We start from the raw sequence: 21,164 nt of genomic DNA, 5'->3' as shown, positions 1-21,164 counted from the left end.
TCCTAAAAATTGAAGCTTTTTTTGCTATTGAAGTTGGGCGAACCAGAACAGCGCTGACAAGTAGAGGAGGAAGTTGAAGCTAAAAACACTTGAATTTGACTTTGGGGTGTTGGAGATAGCAAACAAGGTAATATTCTCACTTTCGATCTTGTTTTCGCGTTTTGAATTTGACATTTTTTGCGAGAATTGAGTTAGGGTTAAGGTTTTTTGAAATGTTCATGTTAAATGTGATTACTTGACTTGACTGTGTGAAATAATCTTAAATTTCAAGTTAAAAATGTTATTTGTTGTGTAATTGATTTGGTATTGTTATGGTTTTTGATTGTGAAGTCTTTAAATTACATTTTTTTTGCGATTTTTGTATTGGCATTGTTGGTAATGATTTGGTCTGTTATGATGTGTGGTGTGTTGATATGAATCTTGTGTGTTGTTGTTCAGTGAAGTAATATGTCTGTAATTTTTTGTTGATAGGATGAGTAGAGTGTGGCTTGATGTTCATTACAGAGATCAGGGGTTTGATGTCCTGGTTGATGATACTGACATAACAAGTCTAATGGACTTGTATGAGTTTATGTTTGAGGACTCTGTGTAAGAAAAATGTGATCCTTCCTAAATACTACTTTAGTTTGTATGTAATGCCACCTAGGACTAATAGGAAGTTGGAGTTGTGTGGGGATAGGGACATGTTGAGAATGTGGGATTGGTTTCAAGGTAAGGAAACAGTAGTAGGGGTGTAAATGAGCCGATATGTCTGTGAACTACTCGCGAACAAGCTCGGTCAAAACCCGTTTGTTAAGCTAACAAACAAGCTTGAACAAAAATCTTAAGCTCGTCAAATAGGTGAACAAAGCTCGAATAACATCATGTTCGACTCAGTGATGTTCATGAACAACTCGTTTAAGTCAATTTATAAGTTTTTCCACGCCCAATTAAAATTCAAAAATTTATATATCTTTTATTTATACATATTTGTAAAAAGTATTAATTATTTCATTATGTAAAAGCATGAAAACTCCGTCATTACCTTATTCTATAGAAAGAATATAAAAATCTTTATAAAATTATTAAATGGATGTGTTAAAATTTGAAAGAAACCATTTTTTAATGATAAATAAATTAAGGCTCGTTTATTTAATCAATCCCGATTTAGACCCGTTCAAGCTCGAAATGCAAACGAGTACGTTCGTGAACAAAGCTTGAACAAGCCAAATTCTTAACGAGCCTAGCTAGCTCGAACAAGATTTTAAAAAGCTCGTTCAAGCTCGAGATAGTTCGAACACGAATGTTCCTTATCAAGCTTAGCTCGAACAGACTAAAACTCGGCTCGGCCCGGATTGTTTGCAGCCCTAAACAGTAGTAATTTTTTTTAGAGGAGAAAGAAAGTTCTGGGCAGGTGTTTAAGGATGCTCTGGCTAATTGGGATAAAAAGGTAAAGGCCTTGGCTGAGAAGGCTAGATTAGAACAGGAAAAGGCCCAGGAGTTAGGAGGGACATGAACATTATAGTACACAAACCCATGCACAACAACTTCCCTCAAATAACTCACATCTATCCTATCATGTACCACATCCCTCCTCCAATAACACAATCCACCACACCAGCAAAACAAATGTTTTGTTTGTGACACCCTTTTGGGAACAAAAGCACCCCCAACTCTGAACTTTATATTAATTAAACCATCTTGGTTGTTGGCCATTTATCTACTCAATAAACATATGCAGAAGAAGTCAAAATAAGCCATCATCTATTGACCCAATTACACAGTCAATTTTACTACTTTAATCAATAAAACCAAACATATTTTACCAACTAAACAAACTTCAGTCAACAAAACCAAGGACAAAAGAGTGAACATACATGTCAACAAAATCAATGAATCACAGTCGTAAACAATAAACTAATTGCACTAATGCATAGTTTAATTAAGCAAATTCTATTTTAATTAGAAAATCGCACAGTACACTAAGTAATTCACACCCAATTTCACTTTATTATTTAGGGTTCCCAATTTTTTTCCCAAAATACCCCAGAATACTAATGAAAATAGCATAATTAACTTCAAAAGATGCTTAAAATAACTTTAAAAGATTCAAAAGGTACCTCTTTTAATTTGGAATCTTGCTGCTATTTCTATCAGATTCCACGAAGAAATCCAAGCTTTTTTGTTGTTGATAATGGTTGACGCCCACTCGCTGACTTGTTTCGCTCCACTTCCGACACCTCCCTATGCAACTCAAATTCACTACCACACAATTCAAATATTATATTAGAGTTGATGATGTATATGTAGATTTCGCTTAAATTTGACATTATATTGGTTAGAGATAATTATTGTATTTTATAAAAGTTTATTAATATTTATGGTCTTCACATTAAAAAAAAAAATTGGGGTACATGTGGTGGCATTATAGGAATTTGCTAATTATTTTTTTTTAAAAAAAACACACAATTCGTAACTAGCGTTAGGCCACACCAGTTACAAGTAATACTCTATTTGTAACCGACATAACTTAATGCCAGTTACAAATAGTATGCTTTCTAACTTGGAAAATAGACTATTTGTAACTGGCGTTAGGATAAGCCAGTTACAAATAGTATATTATTTGTAACTAACATTAGCCGGTTACGAATAATTTTCATTAGTTGTAACGGCGGCATTCGCAACCAACAATGCCAGTTACAAAAAGTAAATTTCGCCAGTTACAAATAGCAGTTTTTCTACTAGTAATTGTTAGGGTTTAATTCTTGATAAGTAGTTGAAGGTATAAAGAGAGAATTGATTGAATGAAGGAGGAGTAGTTGGGTATTGAATGAAGAAGAGAGAGAATCGAATTGAAGAGGATGAAAATTGGATGGTAAATTGTTATGTGGGCCCTTTTCAAATTTTCCGTCACAATTTCCGTTATCTGGTGGTGAAACCAACATTTAATTTTTTTCAGTGGTGTTATAATATAAATTTGAAAATTTCTGGAGTTAAAAACAAAATTTTGTGATTTTGTAGGTGTTATTTTCTAAAATTTCCTAATAATTATTACGTGTTAATATGAAATATGTACAAAAAAATATATATATGATTTTTGTAAATGATTTGCTTATGAAATTAAAATATTTTTTTTTTTAAAAAGAAAAAAATAACTAAGGACACACCAGGAGATGACACGTGTCATCGCTGGTGTGTCTTTTAGTATATACTATTGATTGATGATTGATTTCGCCTAAAATATTCATGATCATATTTCAAATTATATATTTTTCAATTAAAAATTTTAATTGACAACCATTAAATGCGAAATGTTTACCAAAAAAAAAAAATCATAAAACGTATACTTTTAAAGTTTCAAGTATAGTTTTACTCTAATCTATATATATCTTATAATATCATATCACTGATATATAAAGTCTGTCTCGCAACCAGACTACGTGTAACGCCCCGTATTTTCGAACCATTACTTTATGTGTGTTTCAACCTATAAAGCCTAATTTCAAATTTTAATCTCAATTTCTAAATTTGAAATGTTAATTTAATTATTAAGACTGTTCTTTGTTTTAAAGGCCATCCCAACCTTTTTAGACTCTAATTATAGTATTTTGACAGAACGTCTGAAAGTTATTATTTAAAAAGGTTCTATAATTGAGTTTTAATCATTTCAAATTGTATTTGACTTGTCTGAATTGATATTAGCCTTACAGGGTGATTCCTTAAGCTTAAGCATCAATTTAGTAAGTGCTACTAAATTATATGTAATTTTAATATTTAACATATTGCGATTGATACGGGTCATCATGGGTGATTCCTTGACTGAGCTACCAATCTAATAGGTATAAAATGATTTTTAGAGTTTTAAAAACGTTTTATGCGCAATCGCATCAATATCGATAAATAAAGTTGTATTGGGTGATTCCGTCAACTCGTTTATCAAATTGATATTGTTTATAAACTATTCTTTAATTCTTTTATTTATTGTACTCATTATAATGTCCTTTTGTTAATTATAAAGTCATTATAAATGAATAATATTACTGATTTCACATTTCGTCTTTTATGTCGCTTTTCAGTACTTATGAACTTTATATATATATATTTTCTTTATTGTGATTTAAATGATTATTTTCATTATTATTATCGATATTATATATTATTGATATAAATAATACAATCTATATTATTATTTTTGCATGCGTTTTAAATAAAATGCCTTCCGTTACTTTCCTTTCTAGGTCTAGTTTTGGGTCAACTAGCATTTATATATTGGTCGAGTTTTTCCTCAAAGCTTTCATGACTATATAGATTAAGATATACTTGTTTATTAGCTTCCTTAAACCCATTCTTAAGCTAATGTAATTATTTAATCAAGCCCTAAAGAAAAGCCTTGAACCTAGGTATTATGAGGCTTGTTTATGCGCTTCATTTAAGCCCAATTTAGGCTGATTTACACAACAGCTTTGAGGGATATATGGCTGATCATATTACCCTAAGTAACGTCCTCTAATCAATGGTAATAATACCTAATTATGGCTGCCCAACTCCTCTCCTTCTCTTATAACGTACAAAACAAGGCTAACTTTCATCAGTTTTCTCCACCCAAAAGATGCAGCAACTCACTTCTCTTCTCCCCATCTTTTTTTTGTGGGATTCAAGGTGGGAATAAAAGGGAAATCAAAGACTAACTACTGCCATAAACTCTGCAAAAGTCGTGCTCCATTTCCCCTATAAAAACAACACGGAAACGAAGCAAGGCACAAGGCTACTTGGGTGGGTGTTGTTCGTATTGGTTGCTGCTGTTTGTGCGTGGTTTATCCCTTTCTTTGAGTTTCGATTGCCTATACATCAAGAGGTAACTAGCACTATTCCAAGCTTTAGAAATCATGGCTAGGATAGGTTAAGGCTAGGTGCAAATTAGAGTTTATCTCATGGTTGTTTGCTGTTTTGTGTGTGGGGAATGAGGGTATTATATTCATGTTTATTTCTGGTTTTTATGTTGTTTAATCATGCCTAGGAGTACTGTATATATATAGGTTTGGTACCATATATTATTGTCGTGTTTTGTGGTGGTTTTCAAGCGTTAACTTTACTCTAATGTTCACGAATTTGCTGCTCTAATTGCTGTAATTGTTCAGTGGGTTTACAGCCTCATTTGGTCTTGATTAAGTTTGTTTTTTATGCCTAAAATGGTATAGCACCATGTTTGGTTTATCCCTAAGATTATTTATCATGTTTTTGGTAAGTTTGGGTGTGAATATTTGCCCAAACGTGAGCAGAGGTGCTGCTGCCATTCAACTTGAGGGGAGTATGATTTGAGTGTGTTTAAGTGATGCATTGCCTAATTTTTATGCCTAATATTGTGCCTCTCCTGAGCTATTATGTTTTTATATTATGTATGTTTATGGGCTAAGATTAATTATGGGTTTTAAGGTTGGTTTTCGGTGAAATTGTTGTGCATTGTACTGCTGTAATTATAATTAGGGGCTGCTGCATTGTCATGTAGTTTTTAGTATGTTAAAAGCATGAATTTAATCATATCTTGTGTGTATATATTGCCTATTATGTGGATTAATATGTCCTAGTTTTATTTTATCATTTTGGCATGCTTTGGGTGTGTTCATGAAGCATTTAAGATGTCCTATATTGGCTGCCATTTTTGGGTGTTAAGTGAATTGTCGACGTCGTTGTGCTTTAAAGTAGAATAACACTGTTTTTAGCACCGCTTCGCCAAGGGCTGTGTACGGAGTGTATTGTGATATTTTATTATAATTAGCTTCGTACCCAAATCCAGATAATAAGAGTGACACCTTGTTATGATATATAAATGATTTTTTGTACACTTTGAAGAATTTCGAAGTTAAACTCTTTTGAAGGATTTTTGTTGAAATTTGGTCTTAGAAGTAAAGACCTGCAGTATTTTAAGTTGGGGTTGATGATCCCTAAATGTGTTTGGATAATTTTGAAGAGTTATTTTTACTGCTTTATTTGATTCGTGAGTGTAAGACAACCATTGGGCTGCGAAATTCAATGGTTGGAACATGCCAACATCTTGGGCTGCAGAATTCGAGATGTAATTTTCTAGGTTAATTGTTGTCGTCCGGAACTACTCAGGCTGCGGAATTCGAGTAGGAAAACTGGGAGTTTGGCCATTCTCTGACGCAGACGGCTGCGGAATCGTCTGTAGGTTCGCCGTGACAAACCTTTGATGGTGGGCTGCGGAATTCACTGCACCGGCGTTCATATTTTATATGCTTGCCTCACTATGGATCAGTTTCCGAAAAGTTAAATTCTCTATTTCAAAATTTTTACTACTTTCAGAAGGTCTTCTTAAGTCAAGTCAAGAATTTTCTAAATCTATTTAAAGAACCTTTATAAGTGTTAATTATTGTTTTTATGAGTTTATTGCATATGCTTTGGGTTCTATTTATTCTTACTCTAATCATGTGGTAATATATTCATTTTCTTTAATATACATGTTTGTTTTGTATTGTATTGTAATCATGTTGCATGTTTTGACTTGTATTCCTATCTATGTATCTTATCATGTTTATCTTGAGTATACTGTGAAGTAGTTGTTTATCTTGTCTACATGTTGTATTATTTTTATGTATGCTTCTATGCTTTACACTCTGCTTAGCTTTGTGTTTCTACAAGTTTTGAGAGAACTGCTAGTTACTCCCCACTGATTGTGGAACCTAAATGTTATTTGCAGGTGAAGAGTAGCGTTTGTTGAGTATGGGTTGAGAGCAGAGTGTTTAGGTTGTTCCCAAGTAGTTTTATCGATTATTCTTTAATTTGATGTCTTTACCTCTCTTTATGAGATAGTCGAATTTGAGGTTATTCTGCCTCGTTAAAAGTTTTCTTTAATCATTTGAGATTTCTTTCTCTTCATAATTTTTGTTTCAGTTATTTATTTATTTTGTTTAGTTTTAGTAACCCTTAGAGTGACATTCCGTCTTGACGTTATTTTCGCTAATGTTTCGCCTTCTATTTTAGACGGGGTGTTACACTACGTGTCGAGCCACATAGGCAAGAAATAGGTATTATTGTGACACGTAGGATGCTAAATAAGCGAATTTTAGATAATTTTTTTAAGATAGAAATGTTGTATAGTGTTTTATTATTGATATACTTCTAATATTTCATGTATACAAAATTAATTATAACTTTTAATAAATCATATCATTTCATATAACTAGTATATATAAAGCTAAACTTTTAGCAAGGTCACGAGACAGCGACACTTGGCATTCCAACTTTTCGCCAAGTGTCGCGCAACGTTGGATATATCTATATAGACTTCGTAGGATAAAAAAATTAGTATAAAGTTTTATTTTCAATCAAATTTAGATAGAGTTTTAGGATTAAATTCTTAGTTTAGAGTTTTATTTTCGATAAAATACCACTTTATTTCATATGTACAAGTTGAATTATAATTTTATTTTAAAAAATATTATATTATAACACTCACTAATTATTATATAAATCTATTTTTTATATCACAATATTGTTTGGAGCGAAAGAAGTAGTTCATCTAATCTATTAAAATAATATACTTCACAATATAATACTTTGTATGATTCTATGACTGTATGTAGATCAATCAATTGGGTCGGGCCACTTTAAGTTACGAGTCAAGAAATGTTCAACCCTATCCCAAAGTTTTGGGTTCGGGTAACACACTAATTAAGCTTAGAACAATTTGTTTTACTTAATTTTTTTTTATTTCTTTTTGCTAATTTATAGAAATTTCTAATATTTCATGCTTACTTTGTTTTGTTTTTTTTTTTAAATGTATTAATCAAATACTGTTCACCAATATTATTATTAGACATTTACATGCCTACTACAAAGTTTAAATCGTTTCAAAAGCACATCAATTGTTAGCTAATTTTGCATCAATGATATATTTTAAAATTTGACATATAGATCAAAACTTTATCTTAAAATTTAATAAACAACGAACCCTAGCATTGCACGGGGCACAAAACTAGTAACTAATATATAAAGCTAAACTTTTAGATAGGCCATGAGACAGCGACACTTGACATTCCAGCTATTCACCAAGTGTCGTCGTGCCACGTAGGTAGAAATTAATTATAACCTTAACTGTTTTGCCCTTACTTAAGGCACATTCATTGAATTTAAATATTTTTACTAATTGAGACTTATTTTTAACAATTCTCTATTATTTTTTTAAAATAAATTCAATAACAAATGGATCTTGCTTTAAAGAACTTTTTAAAACGAATTTATTTTGGAAATAGAATGTAGTTATAAGATATTTAATAAAAGTTAGGATTAAATATGTATAAAAGAATTTATTTTGGAAATAGAATCCAGTTATAAGATATTTATTACTCCCCCGCCTCTTTATTAATGTCCACTTCCTGTCATTTATTACTCACATAATAGAGAGAAAGTGGACATTAATAAAGAGACGGAGGGAGTAAAGTTAGGATTAATTAATAATTATGTATATATATGATAATTAGAAGTATATCGATAATAAAACTCTGTCACAATAAGTCAATAATACCAATTTGTCGCCTGCTTTATTTATTAGTGACATGATATTGTATTTTTTTAGTGATATGATATGATTATGACATTTGCTTTACATAAAAAATTAAACTAAACTTTCTAATTAAAATATTAATTTGTTTATTATAGCTACTTGTATATATATCTACATGTGGTAATTTTTTAAAATACTTGAACGAGATTTAACCTAGTTATTTAGTTAAAGATAAGCTCCTCCGATCCATTATGTATATGTACTAGGCATACAACTGATTGGTGTCATATTATAAAAAGTTTCCGAAATTAAGACGCCTACTATACTGTAGGTGATTAAAATAGCGACCATACAAATTACATAGGTGTGAACATCAAGCACTAATTAGAGTTTAGAGGTGTATGCATACTGTCATACATAACAACATGATCACTACATAATACAAGTAATAACTGAATAGACTTTGGAATATCTTATTTCATCAAATAAAGGGAGTACATATATCAAACAACAAGCACCTCTAAATCCTCAAATTATACAAACTATTCCATATTATTATTATTATTATTATTATTATTATTATTATTATTATTATTATTATTATTATTATTATTATTATTATTATTATTATTATTCCATAAAATCCTAAATATTACAGAGTAGAACTATTTGCGGCTTTCTTCTTAGTTTTGTATTTAATGAGGCTCATATCCCCTTTCACATCCTTGACATATTCCAACTTGTGGCCGTTGACAGTAATTGGTTTTTCAAAACGCCCGCAATTAGTTTCGGACGCTGCTGTGTGAATTTCTTGAGATATATTATCCCACGCATTCTCATAGCTTATCATTTTATTCCTAAATTCTGGTGTAATTGCTTGATTCTCAATGGCAGTTTCAATAAACTTGAAACGTGCCGCTTCAGACACGAATTGGGTAGCTCTTAAAAAGAACTTAGCCACCACTTTATTTTGTACAGATTTTTGGCCAGCAATGGCTTCAACGTCACCATATAGGCTTTCAAATGTTAATTCAATTGTCGCTCTATTGGTGCCCGAAATTGATGGTCGCTCAAGATCAGAATAACTGCTACTAAAAGAAAAGGTTACTGTTGTTGCTGCATTAGGAAATAGCTCCTTAGCTTCAGTTGCTTTAATATCCTTAAACACATTGCCTCAGATTTTTCCATCGTAACTGTCTTGATACCCTAAAATATACCCATTTGTGACATTTACTCCCAAGGTGATCTCTTTGCTGTCAGTTTTGAGCTTCACCCACACGTACTTCACACCTATTGCTGGATTACTTGGCGTTGTCTGTATCTCACATGTTTTCACCGAGCTAGCGAGTTGATTTCGCACTTGGGTTAAGAAGTCTGAGTAGTCGGTTTCATAAAATTCAAATGTGACAGTATTGAAACTCGCTGTTGGATGAATAAAAAAGGACGCCATAATCAGCATTATCATGCACCACCAGATGCATTTTGCGGCTCTTGACAACTCCATGATTAGCTCTTTTGGTGTTAGATGTAAGAAATGTATTTTCGAGTGTTATTTTTTTTCTGTGTGTGTGCAAAATGCTTTTACATACAACGTAGTAATAAACAACTGAATAGGCTGACCTATATATACAAGCATAAAATGCAAGCTACAATGACATATATGAACTATATGTTGCAAGCCATAATTAGAAAAGGAACAAGGAAGGATCATCTTGTCAGATAGTGGAGCACTAGTCATTCATTTGAAACTATCATCACTACGTTACTTCTCATAATAGGGGAATATTATTATATTATCTATAATTAGGGATCATAATATTGTTATAGTGGACTAATTTACTGTTTTGGTAACCCCATTGTATTGAAGGACTTCTTTAATTAATTCTTAATTACTCGCTTATAATAGGGGAATCTTATAATATTATCTAGAATTAGGGGTCATAATATTGTTATAGTGGACTAATTTATTATTTTGGTAAGCTCATTTGTATGGAAGACCTTCTTTAATGTAACCTGAGAATCCACCTCCTTTTCAACTATCGATATGTGTCGAAAATGACGATGAAGGTGAGAGAATGTGAAGGTTTTTTTAGGAAACAAATTAAGTTGTGAGTGATGGTGGTTGATGAGTTGGAGATTGAGTGCTGCATGCCATTGTTGGTAATCTAATCATTGATTAATTTGTAATTTCGCACGGTTTCATTCCGCCAATTTTGAGTTTAGACTTTGTGACAGTGTGACACTAACAAATAGTTTTATCATGAAGTTAGTATCGTAGGCCATGAGTAGATTGAATACACGAAAACATTTGACAATAATACTTGGCCACTTAAGGCATATTTTAAAGAGTTGGAAAAAATAATTAAATTGAACTAGACTAAATTAAATAGAGTTGTAGTGAACTAAAATATAATTATTAGTAACAATCACTACTAGAAAACAACTATTTCCGACGAACACTTAAATCCGTCGGAAACACTAAATTTCCCGACGGATTTTCATTCCGTTGGGTATTTCCGACAAATTCATTAAATCCGTCGGAAAATCCGTCGAAAATTTCCTACGTATCGTAAATCCGTCAAAAAATAGGTACTTTACAATGGATTTAAAATTCGTCTGAAATTTCCAACGGGAAAATCCGTTGGAAAGTAATTAAATTTCCGACGGAATTGAAATCCGTCGGAAAATTTTCCGACGGATTTTTCCGTCAGAACCATTATAATATTTTTTTTATAACACCCTTAACCCTAAGGGCATAATGTATGGGCGCCGCTTCTTTCCTCCTCTTATCCTTCGTCTTTCTCCTATTCTCCTCTCCATCGTCTTTCTCCTTCGTCTTTCTCTTTCCTCTTTCTCGTCTTTCTCTTTCCCTCCTTCTCCTTCGTCTTTTCTATCTCCTCTCCTCTTTCCCTTTGTTCTTTCTTTGTTTTTCTCGCAATATTGGTGATTTCACGGTCAAATTGGTGACATTTGCATAATTCCGTCAAAAACGATGGTTTCTATGGTGAAATCGAAGGTTTAGAGGTCTAATTCGACCCTAAAAAGTTTAGTTAAAGATAAGCTCCTCCGATCCATTATGTATATGTACTAGGCATACAACTGATTGGAGTCATATTACCAAAAGTTTCCGAAATTAAGACGCTTACTATACTGTAGGTGATTAAAATAGCGACCATACAAATTACATAGGTGTGAACATCAAGCACTAATTAGAGTTTAGAGGTGTATGCATACTGTCATACATAACAACAGGATCACTACATAATACAAGTAATAACTGAATAGACTTTGGAATATCTTATTTCATCAAATAAAGGGAGTACATATATCAAACAACAAGCACCTCTAAATCCTCAAATTATACAAACTATTCCATAATATGTTAATTTGTATGACATTTATAATAGCAGCATAGCAAACTCTGAATTACTCAGTAAATTACTAAGTTGTTGCCTCAGATTCCAACTTCCCTTTACTCTCATCACCAAAGCACTCGATCCAACACTACAAGGACTGGTTTTATCAGCAAACACAAAACACTAAACTGCACTAGTAAAGTTGTTGAAGAGGCAATGTAGGACGGACTAAGCTCAAATGTTTCCTGCTTCAACTTCCTCAGCATTCTTATCCTTGATCGAAACCAGGCTTTCCATGTATGCAAAAGCTCCTGCACACCATGTATGCTGAAATGCAAGATCCTTTATCTCTTGTGTGTCGGGATCTAATAAACCTAGCCCACCATCATGGCACTGTAGTAGAAGTTTATTGTCCATCGAATGACCAAGAGGACGCCAAACATCAGGAAACGGCCCAACACTTAATTTCTTGGTCCAACGCCCTTCTTTCAATGTCCATACATCAAAATTCTTCTCACTCTCATGGAGAGACATAAATGCAAGAGAATCATCATACATTCCAAGACACTTGGAGCTTGGTTGTGCATAGTCTGGAACATCCATTTCTTTGAATGTATCAATAGCCAAGTCAAAAGAAATGATCACTTCATCCCTAGAATCATATGATCCAAACCAATAGCAACATCCATTCACATAAATATAGCACGTATTGACTTCCAAATTATAAGGCCTACGCAAATCTCCACAATATTTCCACAAATTAGTCCTTAACGAGTAGACAAGGACCGATATAGGGTCATTGAGATAGGAGTCTTCCTCATTCAAAGTATTCCAATAACCTTTAACAACCACCACTTTATAGTCTCTAGTGATAGGGTCTAACCCGAAACCATAAACTTCATAATTTTCATAAGTGAGATTAGCCGGAAGATCAGGCCTCGATATTATCGTAGGTAAGGGCCTAAACTCATTGATGGCCGGATTCCACAAAGCGCGCTCTCTACGGCAACAGTGAAACATATAATAGATGCCATCACAAGGGCCACACACATAAGAGTTAGACTTGGGCATGTAAGCCAATACTTCATCAGCTAAAACTCGCGGAGTTTCATCAACTAACAACTCATACACCTCATGTTCAGCATAAGGTATAGGAAACTGAACAAGGAGACAACTTCGCCCAGTATCATTGTTGCTATAATAGTAGTTTTTCAGATGTTTGGAAGCAAAAGCAGGACTTGAAATAATAGAACACCATGATTTGCAAACACTTTTAAACTGTAGCAGATCTTTGACTGGCAACCGCGAGAGAATCTCAACAATGAGATTTTCAGGCAAATGGTCTAGCTTCTCAATTGCAATTGACATTGATCTCTCATTTTCTTTAGCGAGTCTGGAAACTCACCCAAAAACATATATATATAAATAAATAAAACACTCATCATAATTCAAAGTAACTGGATTGTTGACCCAACAAAATTAAAAGAAAAAAAATTAAAGTTGGGATTGCCACAACAAAATTAAGAGATAAAGATAGAACCTTTCTTTGAGTAAACGATTCAAACTAGTGGTTGGATCATTTTTATACAATGTGTAACGTTGGAGAGAGAGCGCCATTGCTATGTGCTGCAGCAACCAACTGAAACAAGAAACGCGTACACTGATTAGTTAGAAGGAATGAAAAGGGGTGACTAATGATCTGATGACATATATAGACAAGAAAAGGTTAATTTAATTAGCTGACAATAAAATTAAACAACGATTCGATGATGCTTTCTATTGACAAATTAATAAACGCAATCAATTCCAACCAATTATCTATTTATAAAATCACTCTATTCAATTGAACCAACAGCATCAAATCTGCAACTCTAAGAAAGTACTCGAAATCCAATTTCAGGCCATTCTTATTCATAACCAAATCAAATTGATCAATTGACAGAAATAAAATTGATAACAATCTAAAGAAACCGTTGCCCACTAATAATGTCAACATTAAAAGACGTACAGATTAAAAATAAAAAATAAAAAAAAATCAGATCTTGCTCATCAAAAACTTCAGATTCATCATCAACCTTACCTACAAACGAGTGGTGAGGGACAAGCGGTGGTGAGGCCGTAAGGGAGGAGCGGTGGCTGAGTGAGAAAAGGGGGAAAAAACTAGAGACCGCAACTAAGAAACTAATTTAGGGAAAGAGTGAGGAAGGCTGAAAGAGACAAATGGGAAATGGGAGTTTGGGAATTAAAAAGGTGGGAATGAGATTGGGAATTAATTGATTTTTTAATTTTTAATTTTTAATTTTTTTTTATTTTTTTTTTTTGAAACAGGGAATTAATTTATTAAAATACATGAAAATGTGTCAATATTTTGTTTGGATAGTGGGTGAGATAGGGAATAAAAAACTAACAATTTTACAATTATACCTTTACTAAGATTATTATTTCATTCTTTTCATTAATGGCAAAAATGTCATTTTCCCCCTATTCTTATTCTCATTCATTTATTACATACCCTTCCTAGGTAATAAAATGGTGGGAATTCCCCCATTAATAATCTCATTTCCAAACCCCTTTTTATTCTCATTCCCACCAACCAAACAAGACTTATTTTTTTTATTGGGATTAAAACAACCCAAACACCCCCAGAGGGAAAATAATTTTTGGGTTTTAATTTTATATTTGAAGGGGAATATGAGCTGGGTATTAGACTTCATATAAATTCGATGTGGAAATTCTTTCGATTTTTGGAAGCCCAAAACCGAAATCGTAATCCATATTTTTTAAAAATCCTAAACTGATTGAAATCAAATTTCCAAAAAAATCAAATTGATGATTTCGGTTTATGATTTTAGTTCGATCCATATCACTTTCACCCGATGACAACGGAAGGATCGAGAGAGGTGTTACCTTAGTTTCCAACAAAGAGAGGATACTATCTGTCAATTTCCAGAGGATTGTGTTTCCATTTATTATACCTTTTTTTTACCATTATTTTATTAGATCACGCCTGCATTTAAATATGAATGGACAACCATATCCTCACGTGTATTCCATATTTTTTGTTCCTCTTAACTCAATATGACATTCTCTCCCCCCAACAAATCAGCACCACCAACCGAGGGCAAGGTCATCATACATATTATCGGAGTTAAAGTCTTTTTTTTTCCCGGGGGAGGGGGGTGTAGAGGCCAAACGCCTAATTTTCAAAGTTCTAGGGGAGAAACGCCTTGAATTTTCGAAAGTCCATATAGAAGATTCGATAATTCTAGGCGTTTCCCCTCTAGAATTTTCAAGTTTTTTTATTTTTTATTTTTTAATTCCGAACTTGGATTATGACAAATAATATGTTTTTGAAAAGCTTTGGAAGCCCACTTTTCAACCCAATTAGAATCAGGTCAATATCATTTCTATATCTTAATATATGGCTAAAATACTAAATTTGGTCCAAAACCAACACCCTTACATTATTTTGACCATATCTTAAGATATAGAAATAATATTGATCTCATAGATTCCAATCGAGTTCAATTAGCACTTTTTAAAACTATTTTTCTAAAATATACTCGAAGCTTTTTTGTTTAATCAACCAGGCTCAATCTAAAACTCGAATTGTGAACGAACTTGTTTAATTTGTTAGCAAAGATCAAACAATCCAAGCTTGAACAATTGTTTTTTAGAACTCATTCAAGCTCAAACACTAAAATAATATTAATCAACCTTAGTGTGACTAAATTAAAACTCAACTCGAATTATATCGTTTGAACCCATAATAGTCATATACGAGGCCTTAAACAATAACAACAACTTGCTCCTGGCTCCACACATTCTAATACTGATCCCTTATGGAAAGTTCTTTGGTCTCTCCACTTACAACCCAAATAATGGAAGCTGTTATGGAAGCTACTACATCAGGCACTTGCAGTTAAGGTGGAACTCCATTATAGGGGTGTTCCAATTCAATATGTGTTATCACTAGTAGAAAAACAGCAAAGGGCACCCCTATATTGCCACCGGTTCAAGGCAAACCGGTGGCAAAAAGGCTAAGATTGAAGCAACTGTAAACCGGGCTAGACATATGGCACTGGTTTTGTTTTGAACCGGTGGCAAAAGATGTAAAAAAAAACGGCTCATCACATACATAACCCTAACTTCTCACTCCTCCTCTTTCATTCCATTTTCTCCTCTCTCTTTCTCTCTCCTCTCTCCCTTCTCTCTCCTATCATCTCTCTTATTCGATCTCCTCTCATCTCCCTTATTTGATCTCCTCTCCCTAGCTAGCTTCTTCGATCTTCTTTCATCCCCTCTCCCCAGCTTCTTCGATCTCCTCTCTCTCTTCGATCTTCACCACCACAAATTCGACCACCGCCACAAAGCCCACCACTGCACCACCACATCACCACTGTCGCAAAGCCGCCACCACCACCACAAAGGTCGACCACCGCCGCATGCCCACCGACATCAACATCAACAACAATTTCTGGGTATAATAATCATTCGAGGTTAGGGTTTAATTTCTGGGTTTAATTCGATGTTAATCGATTTTGTTGGATTTAAATTTAGGTTTGATTTTGGATTTAAATCGATTTTTCTGGGTTTATTTAATCGATTATTGGATTTTAATTCGAGTTTTCTCAATTTTTCTGGGTATATTATCCGAATTTAATCGGTTTTGTATTTTAATTTGATTTTTCTCGTTTTTTCAGGGTTTAATTTTTTGTTTAATTAATCAATTTTTCTGGGTACATGCATGTGTCTTTTGGGGAATTTTTTTAATTTTGAGTTTTCTGGGTTTTTTTTTTAAAAAAAAAAATCCGTCGGAAGAGTCTTTTTTCCTGCCAACCATTTTCCGACGGAAACCCCTTTTCCGACGGATTTTAGGGCGTTTCCGACGAAATTTTTTCTAGTAGTGAATAAATTAATAAAAATAATCATTAACGAAAATTAAATAATGTTATAATTAATATAATTTAATTAAATATAACTACTCATAACAATAATTAATACTACTACGTAATACAATTAGTGAGAGTGAGGGATAGCTCAAGTGGTTAGAGCTCCGATCCCTTCCCGGTTCCAGAAGATTCTGGGATCGATTCTCATCACCTGCCCTTGTGGCTATCTAAACACCACCCAAAAAAAACGTAAAACAATTAGTAATAATACTTTGTTTTTTTAAAAAAAAATTAGTAATAATACTCTACTTGAGTGCTTTCCCTTAATATTGTTGTTTTAATTTGGTGGAATTTATCTTGTTGTGTGGGTCAATGTTTTTTTTAGAGGTAAACCTTTCTAGTGGTTAAATGGTGTGGGATATATGCTATCTTATTTGTTTTTTCTTCAACTGTGATTTCCCGTAGTAGTGTAGTGTCTTATTCCCGATGATGGTTTGATCCCTTAGCTTCTTCTTCTCTGGATCTGCAGCTTAGCCCAAGTCTGTGTGTGGATCTTCTCCTTCTCCTCCGGCCTAGGAGTGCTTATCTCTACTCTACGTAGGTCGTGGCTGTTGCTTCTAATCGTCATCACCGGCACATGTCTACTACTCTTTTGATCATGGGTTACCATACTATCCTTACCACTCGATGCATGATTCAGATCTAGTCTGAGCATCTGATTTTCTCCGGCTCCGGCTCCGGCTCCGACTACGGGGGTGAGATAGAGAATATCCATAAAATATTCTCATCCTAGGTTTAGAATATATTTTGTATAAGATTATTTTGATATCTGTACATATCTTATAGTTACCTAATATGATTAGGTTACTCATTTTAACCCTATATATATTGATGAATGGAAATACTCTAATCAAGGCTGACAACCATTATACAATGACCACGCACGATGCTTTAATTCCCCAATCTTGCAAGTAAAATAGCCAAATTTGACAGAGTAACAACCATTCTTGGTGGGCCATCAGAATCTTTGATCAGCAGGCCAATATTCTGACAAAGGTAATTCAAGAATTAACTCACATTCATCCTCCAAAAAAGTGCTTCTGACCAATTTCTCATTCCATCTCCCATTGTCGAAATCGATTAAATCCGCTACACGAAGATCAAAGTCAACATTCATATTCGAGTGGGAACAATCGAAGCGCTATCTCTAGGAAGTCACGCCTCCTCCCATACCCGGATACTCAATCCGTTGCCCACCCTCCATTTTAAACCCTGAGGTTCTGCACCCTATTAGTTGAGAAGAACACTACAATAGGGGAAGTAAATTGAAGGTGAGTTCCTATTACTACCTTTTGCGGAAATTAATTAAACTGTAAAGGAAATTGCAAATGCACACAGATTTTACGAGGAAACCTTCCAGGGCCCAACTGGAAGTAAAACCTCGACCCTTCCTAAGGGATTTCCAAAACCAAGTTACTTCACTATAATAGGGCAATACCAAATTACAACCTATTACACACAGACCTTTACTCACAAGTTCCACAATGAACTTGCTACCAAGTAGGACCTTATCCTACCCAACCTAAGTCCCAAACTTAGATTCACTCGTACTCCCAAAGTACACTTACTACCTCACCTAGAAGCTAGCTCTCTGTATGCAAAATATAATTACACACTCACCCAAGAATCCAACCAATACACAATATAAAGCACCTAGAATATGTTAGGCAAGCAATGCACGAAACCCGAAACTAATATGACAAGATGATAAGCTTGGCAAACCGACACAAATTAAGCTCTGAGATTTCTTCACGCATAAACTCACAAAAACTGGTAAAATGAGATTCTCTACTATTTATACAAGAATGACTTGTATACCTAGTAGGGTTTTCAAAATGATAAAGATGTTAAATTTCCTAATCTCAAATACACGGTTTTTAGTAAATTAGTTTAGAAGAAAAATCTTTTCGAAAAAGATAAGGAAAGATATATTTAAAAAGAATAATATCTTTTTATCAAACCGATTTTAAGAAATAAAACTTGTAGAAAATCTTTTCCTAAAATCTATCTTTTTATGTTTTTCGTTTTTAAGATTATTTACCAAGCAACTTGTCACGCTTCTAATAGGTTTCGTGCAAATCATACTTAACATATTTAACAACCAATCTAGAAGATAAAATCTAAAAGAGTTGCTGCGCCGATTTATTCTGCACTTGAGGATTACTTGGACTGCACGCAAACCAGGACAAGTTCCTACTGTTTTCAAGTTCCTGTTAGGGAACGTTCCCGTTAAGGAACTTAAATATTTCTTGTTATAGAACTAAGTTCCTGTTAGGGAACTCTTCTTTTATCTTGATCAACCTTTTTTAAAAACTTCTTCTTCGCGTTCTTCTTAGATGAGGCTACTCTTTCCACCACCAAGGTCTACTTCACCTGTTGCTAAGTGAAACACTAAAAGAAACCTTTAGTTAAGTTTGCTTGAGTTTAAGTCTATCATCATCAAAACCTTAAGGTTCGACACACCCCAAATACTACTCCATGTATAGCTCGGGTCGTAACCTTTTTTCACTCCAAAAAATCAACATTTTCTATGTGACACCCTATATTTTTTTTTTGGTGTTTAATTTTCTATGTTACACCCTTTATGCTTTTTAAATTTTTTTTTATCCATTGACTTAATCCTATATTCTTAAATCTTAATTATACAATCACACAAATATTGATACTATATCCTACTAATATCATCGTTTTTTAATTACTAATTTTATTTTACTAAAGTAATTAGTGAATATGCGAATTCAAGTTTAAAATTACTCGATTTTTTTTTCATCCCTGCTATATCCTATATTTTTGTACAAACACACACACACATGCATATATATAATACAAGAAGAAAATGATTTCATTAATGAAAGATAGTCAAACGACACTTACAAACAATTCCTAGGAAATCTAAAATTCCATTACAAGTACAAATCACATATATTAGAACTAGTTACATCGCAAATTCAATCAATGATTGCCTTAAAAAAAAAATCTTCACCAGAAGCAATACAATCTGTGAGTTAGCACTAATTCGACTTCAGATCCACGGATGAATAGTTATTTGGGTGAAAAAACTCATGTATCCTTCTAGATGTTTTTTGAAGATTGTGAAACCCTAAATCTTCAAACTTTAATTGGCAGATGAACAAACACATAAATTAAACCTAGGATAAACACTATCATAGAGATGAGATCCATTTATTGAAAGCAATTGAAAGGTTTTTTGGGGCTTAATTACCACAATTAAAAACACTGGTAAAGCCCCTCCAAAAATTTACAATTGAGACTAGGAGAAAAGAGACCAGAGAAAAGGAGAAGAGTGAAGAAAACCTTCAAAAAAGCAATAAAAAAAATCTAACAATAGAGGCTAAAAAAACTTGGAGAAACCTGGAGAGAACCCAAGGAGAATACCTAAAGGGAATCCATTTATATTTACAAAAACTTTTTAAGCTCTGGATTACTTCTAATTTTTATGCCAAAAATTTTTTAAGCTCTGGATTACTTCTAATTTTTATGCTCTTGATTACTTCTAATTATATAATGCATCACCAGAGCCCAAATTAGTTAGAGTTTAAAAATCTAATGATAATTCAATTATCAAATTTGTGTTCTTTATTATAGGGCAAAAAAAATTAAAATCTATAAACAAATAGAAAAATTGTTTTAGTTTGAAAGACGGCGTTATAGCCTTGAAGAACAGGGCTTTTGTCCAGTTAGGTGGTCAATTTAAACTCTATTAATTAGGATGGGCTTAATATATAGGCGTAATTTGAGGTTTCAGGCATATGACAAAACTTTAAAGATTGAGCCCAACAGTTGAAATATTGTATCTCAAATTAGGACCAAAAAACAACAGTTGGACTTATTGGTTGGGCCTAAAAAGTGTTGATTCTTGCCTTTTGATTTTGATAAAAAATTTCTTTGGTAAGACAAATGGGGGGTTATTGTTCCATTCCAAGATTTATAAAGGACGGATTCTACGGAAGTATATCCCAAACTAATTAAGGAATGGGATAAGATATATTTTTTTTTTACTCGACTAATTAGAACTTAGAAACTATTTCCTCCACATAATATATTTGAGTTTGTGTTTTTTCACAGTATTTAAAAAATAGGACGAGAAAGTGGACTTACTATAATATATCCCTCAACTGTTGGCGTTGTAAACAACTATTAAAATTACGAAAACAAAATGAATACATTTTTTTTAAACCAACAAAATGAATAAATGTGTATACTACTATATCGGTTGTGTCTATCAAGAATTAAAAATCAGATCTTTACCGAGCTGGATTCCATCCTTGAAGACATTCTAGCTCTTAGCTGTAGCTTTAATTCCATTTCTTTGTTCATGTAAAACGTGAAGGCAAC

General features: G+C 33.2%; 2 protein-coding genes across 2 annotated transcripts; both read right to left on the bottom strand.

Annotated features, from left to right (window-relative positions):
* Positions 1-9,152: 9,152 nt before the first annotated feature.
* LOC110714391 (ribosome-inactivating protein PD-L1/PD-L2-like) lies at positions 9,153-9,950 on the bottom strand. The gene is made up of 2 exons (XM_021892898.1): positions 9,791-9,950; positions 9,153-9,673 (listed from the first exon to the last, which is right to left on the bottom strand). The coding sequence occupies exons 1-2, from the start codon at positions 9,948-9,950 to the stop codon at positions 9,153-9,155; spliced, it is 681 nt and encodes a 226-aa protein (XP_021748590.1).
* A 1,707-nt stretch (positions 9,951-11,657) lies between these two features.
* Positions 11,658-14,441, bottom strand: LOC110714163 (F-box/kelch-repeat protein At3g23880-like). The gene is made up of 3 exons (XM_021892637.1): positions 13,937-14,441; positions 13,397-13,495; positions 11,658-13,249 (listed from the first exon to the last, which is right to left on the bottom strand). Exons 2-3 carry the CDS (start codon positions 13,471-13,473, stop codon positions 12,091-12,093), a joined length of 1,236 nt encoding a protein of 411 aa, XP_021748329.1. The 5' UTR covers positions 13,474-13,495; positions 13,937-14,441; the 3' UTR covers positions 11,658-12,090.
* Positions 14,442-21,164: the final 6,723 nt, after the last annotated feature.

Source organism: Chenopodium quinoa, unplaced genomic scaffold (assembly GCF_001683475.1).
Source record: "Chenopodium quinoa cultivar QQ74 unplaced genomic scaffold, ASM168347v1, whole genome shotgun sequence".
NCBI classification, from domain to species: domain Eukaryota; kingdom Viridiplantae; phylum Streptophyta; class Magnoliopsida; order Caryophyllales; family Amaranthaceae; genus Chenopodium; species Chenopodium quinoa.
This window is presented reverse-complemented; position numbering and strand designations above follow the sequence as displayed.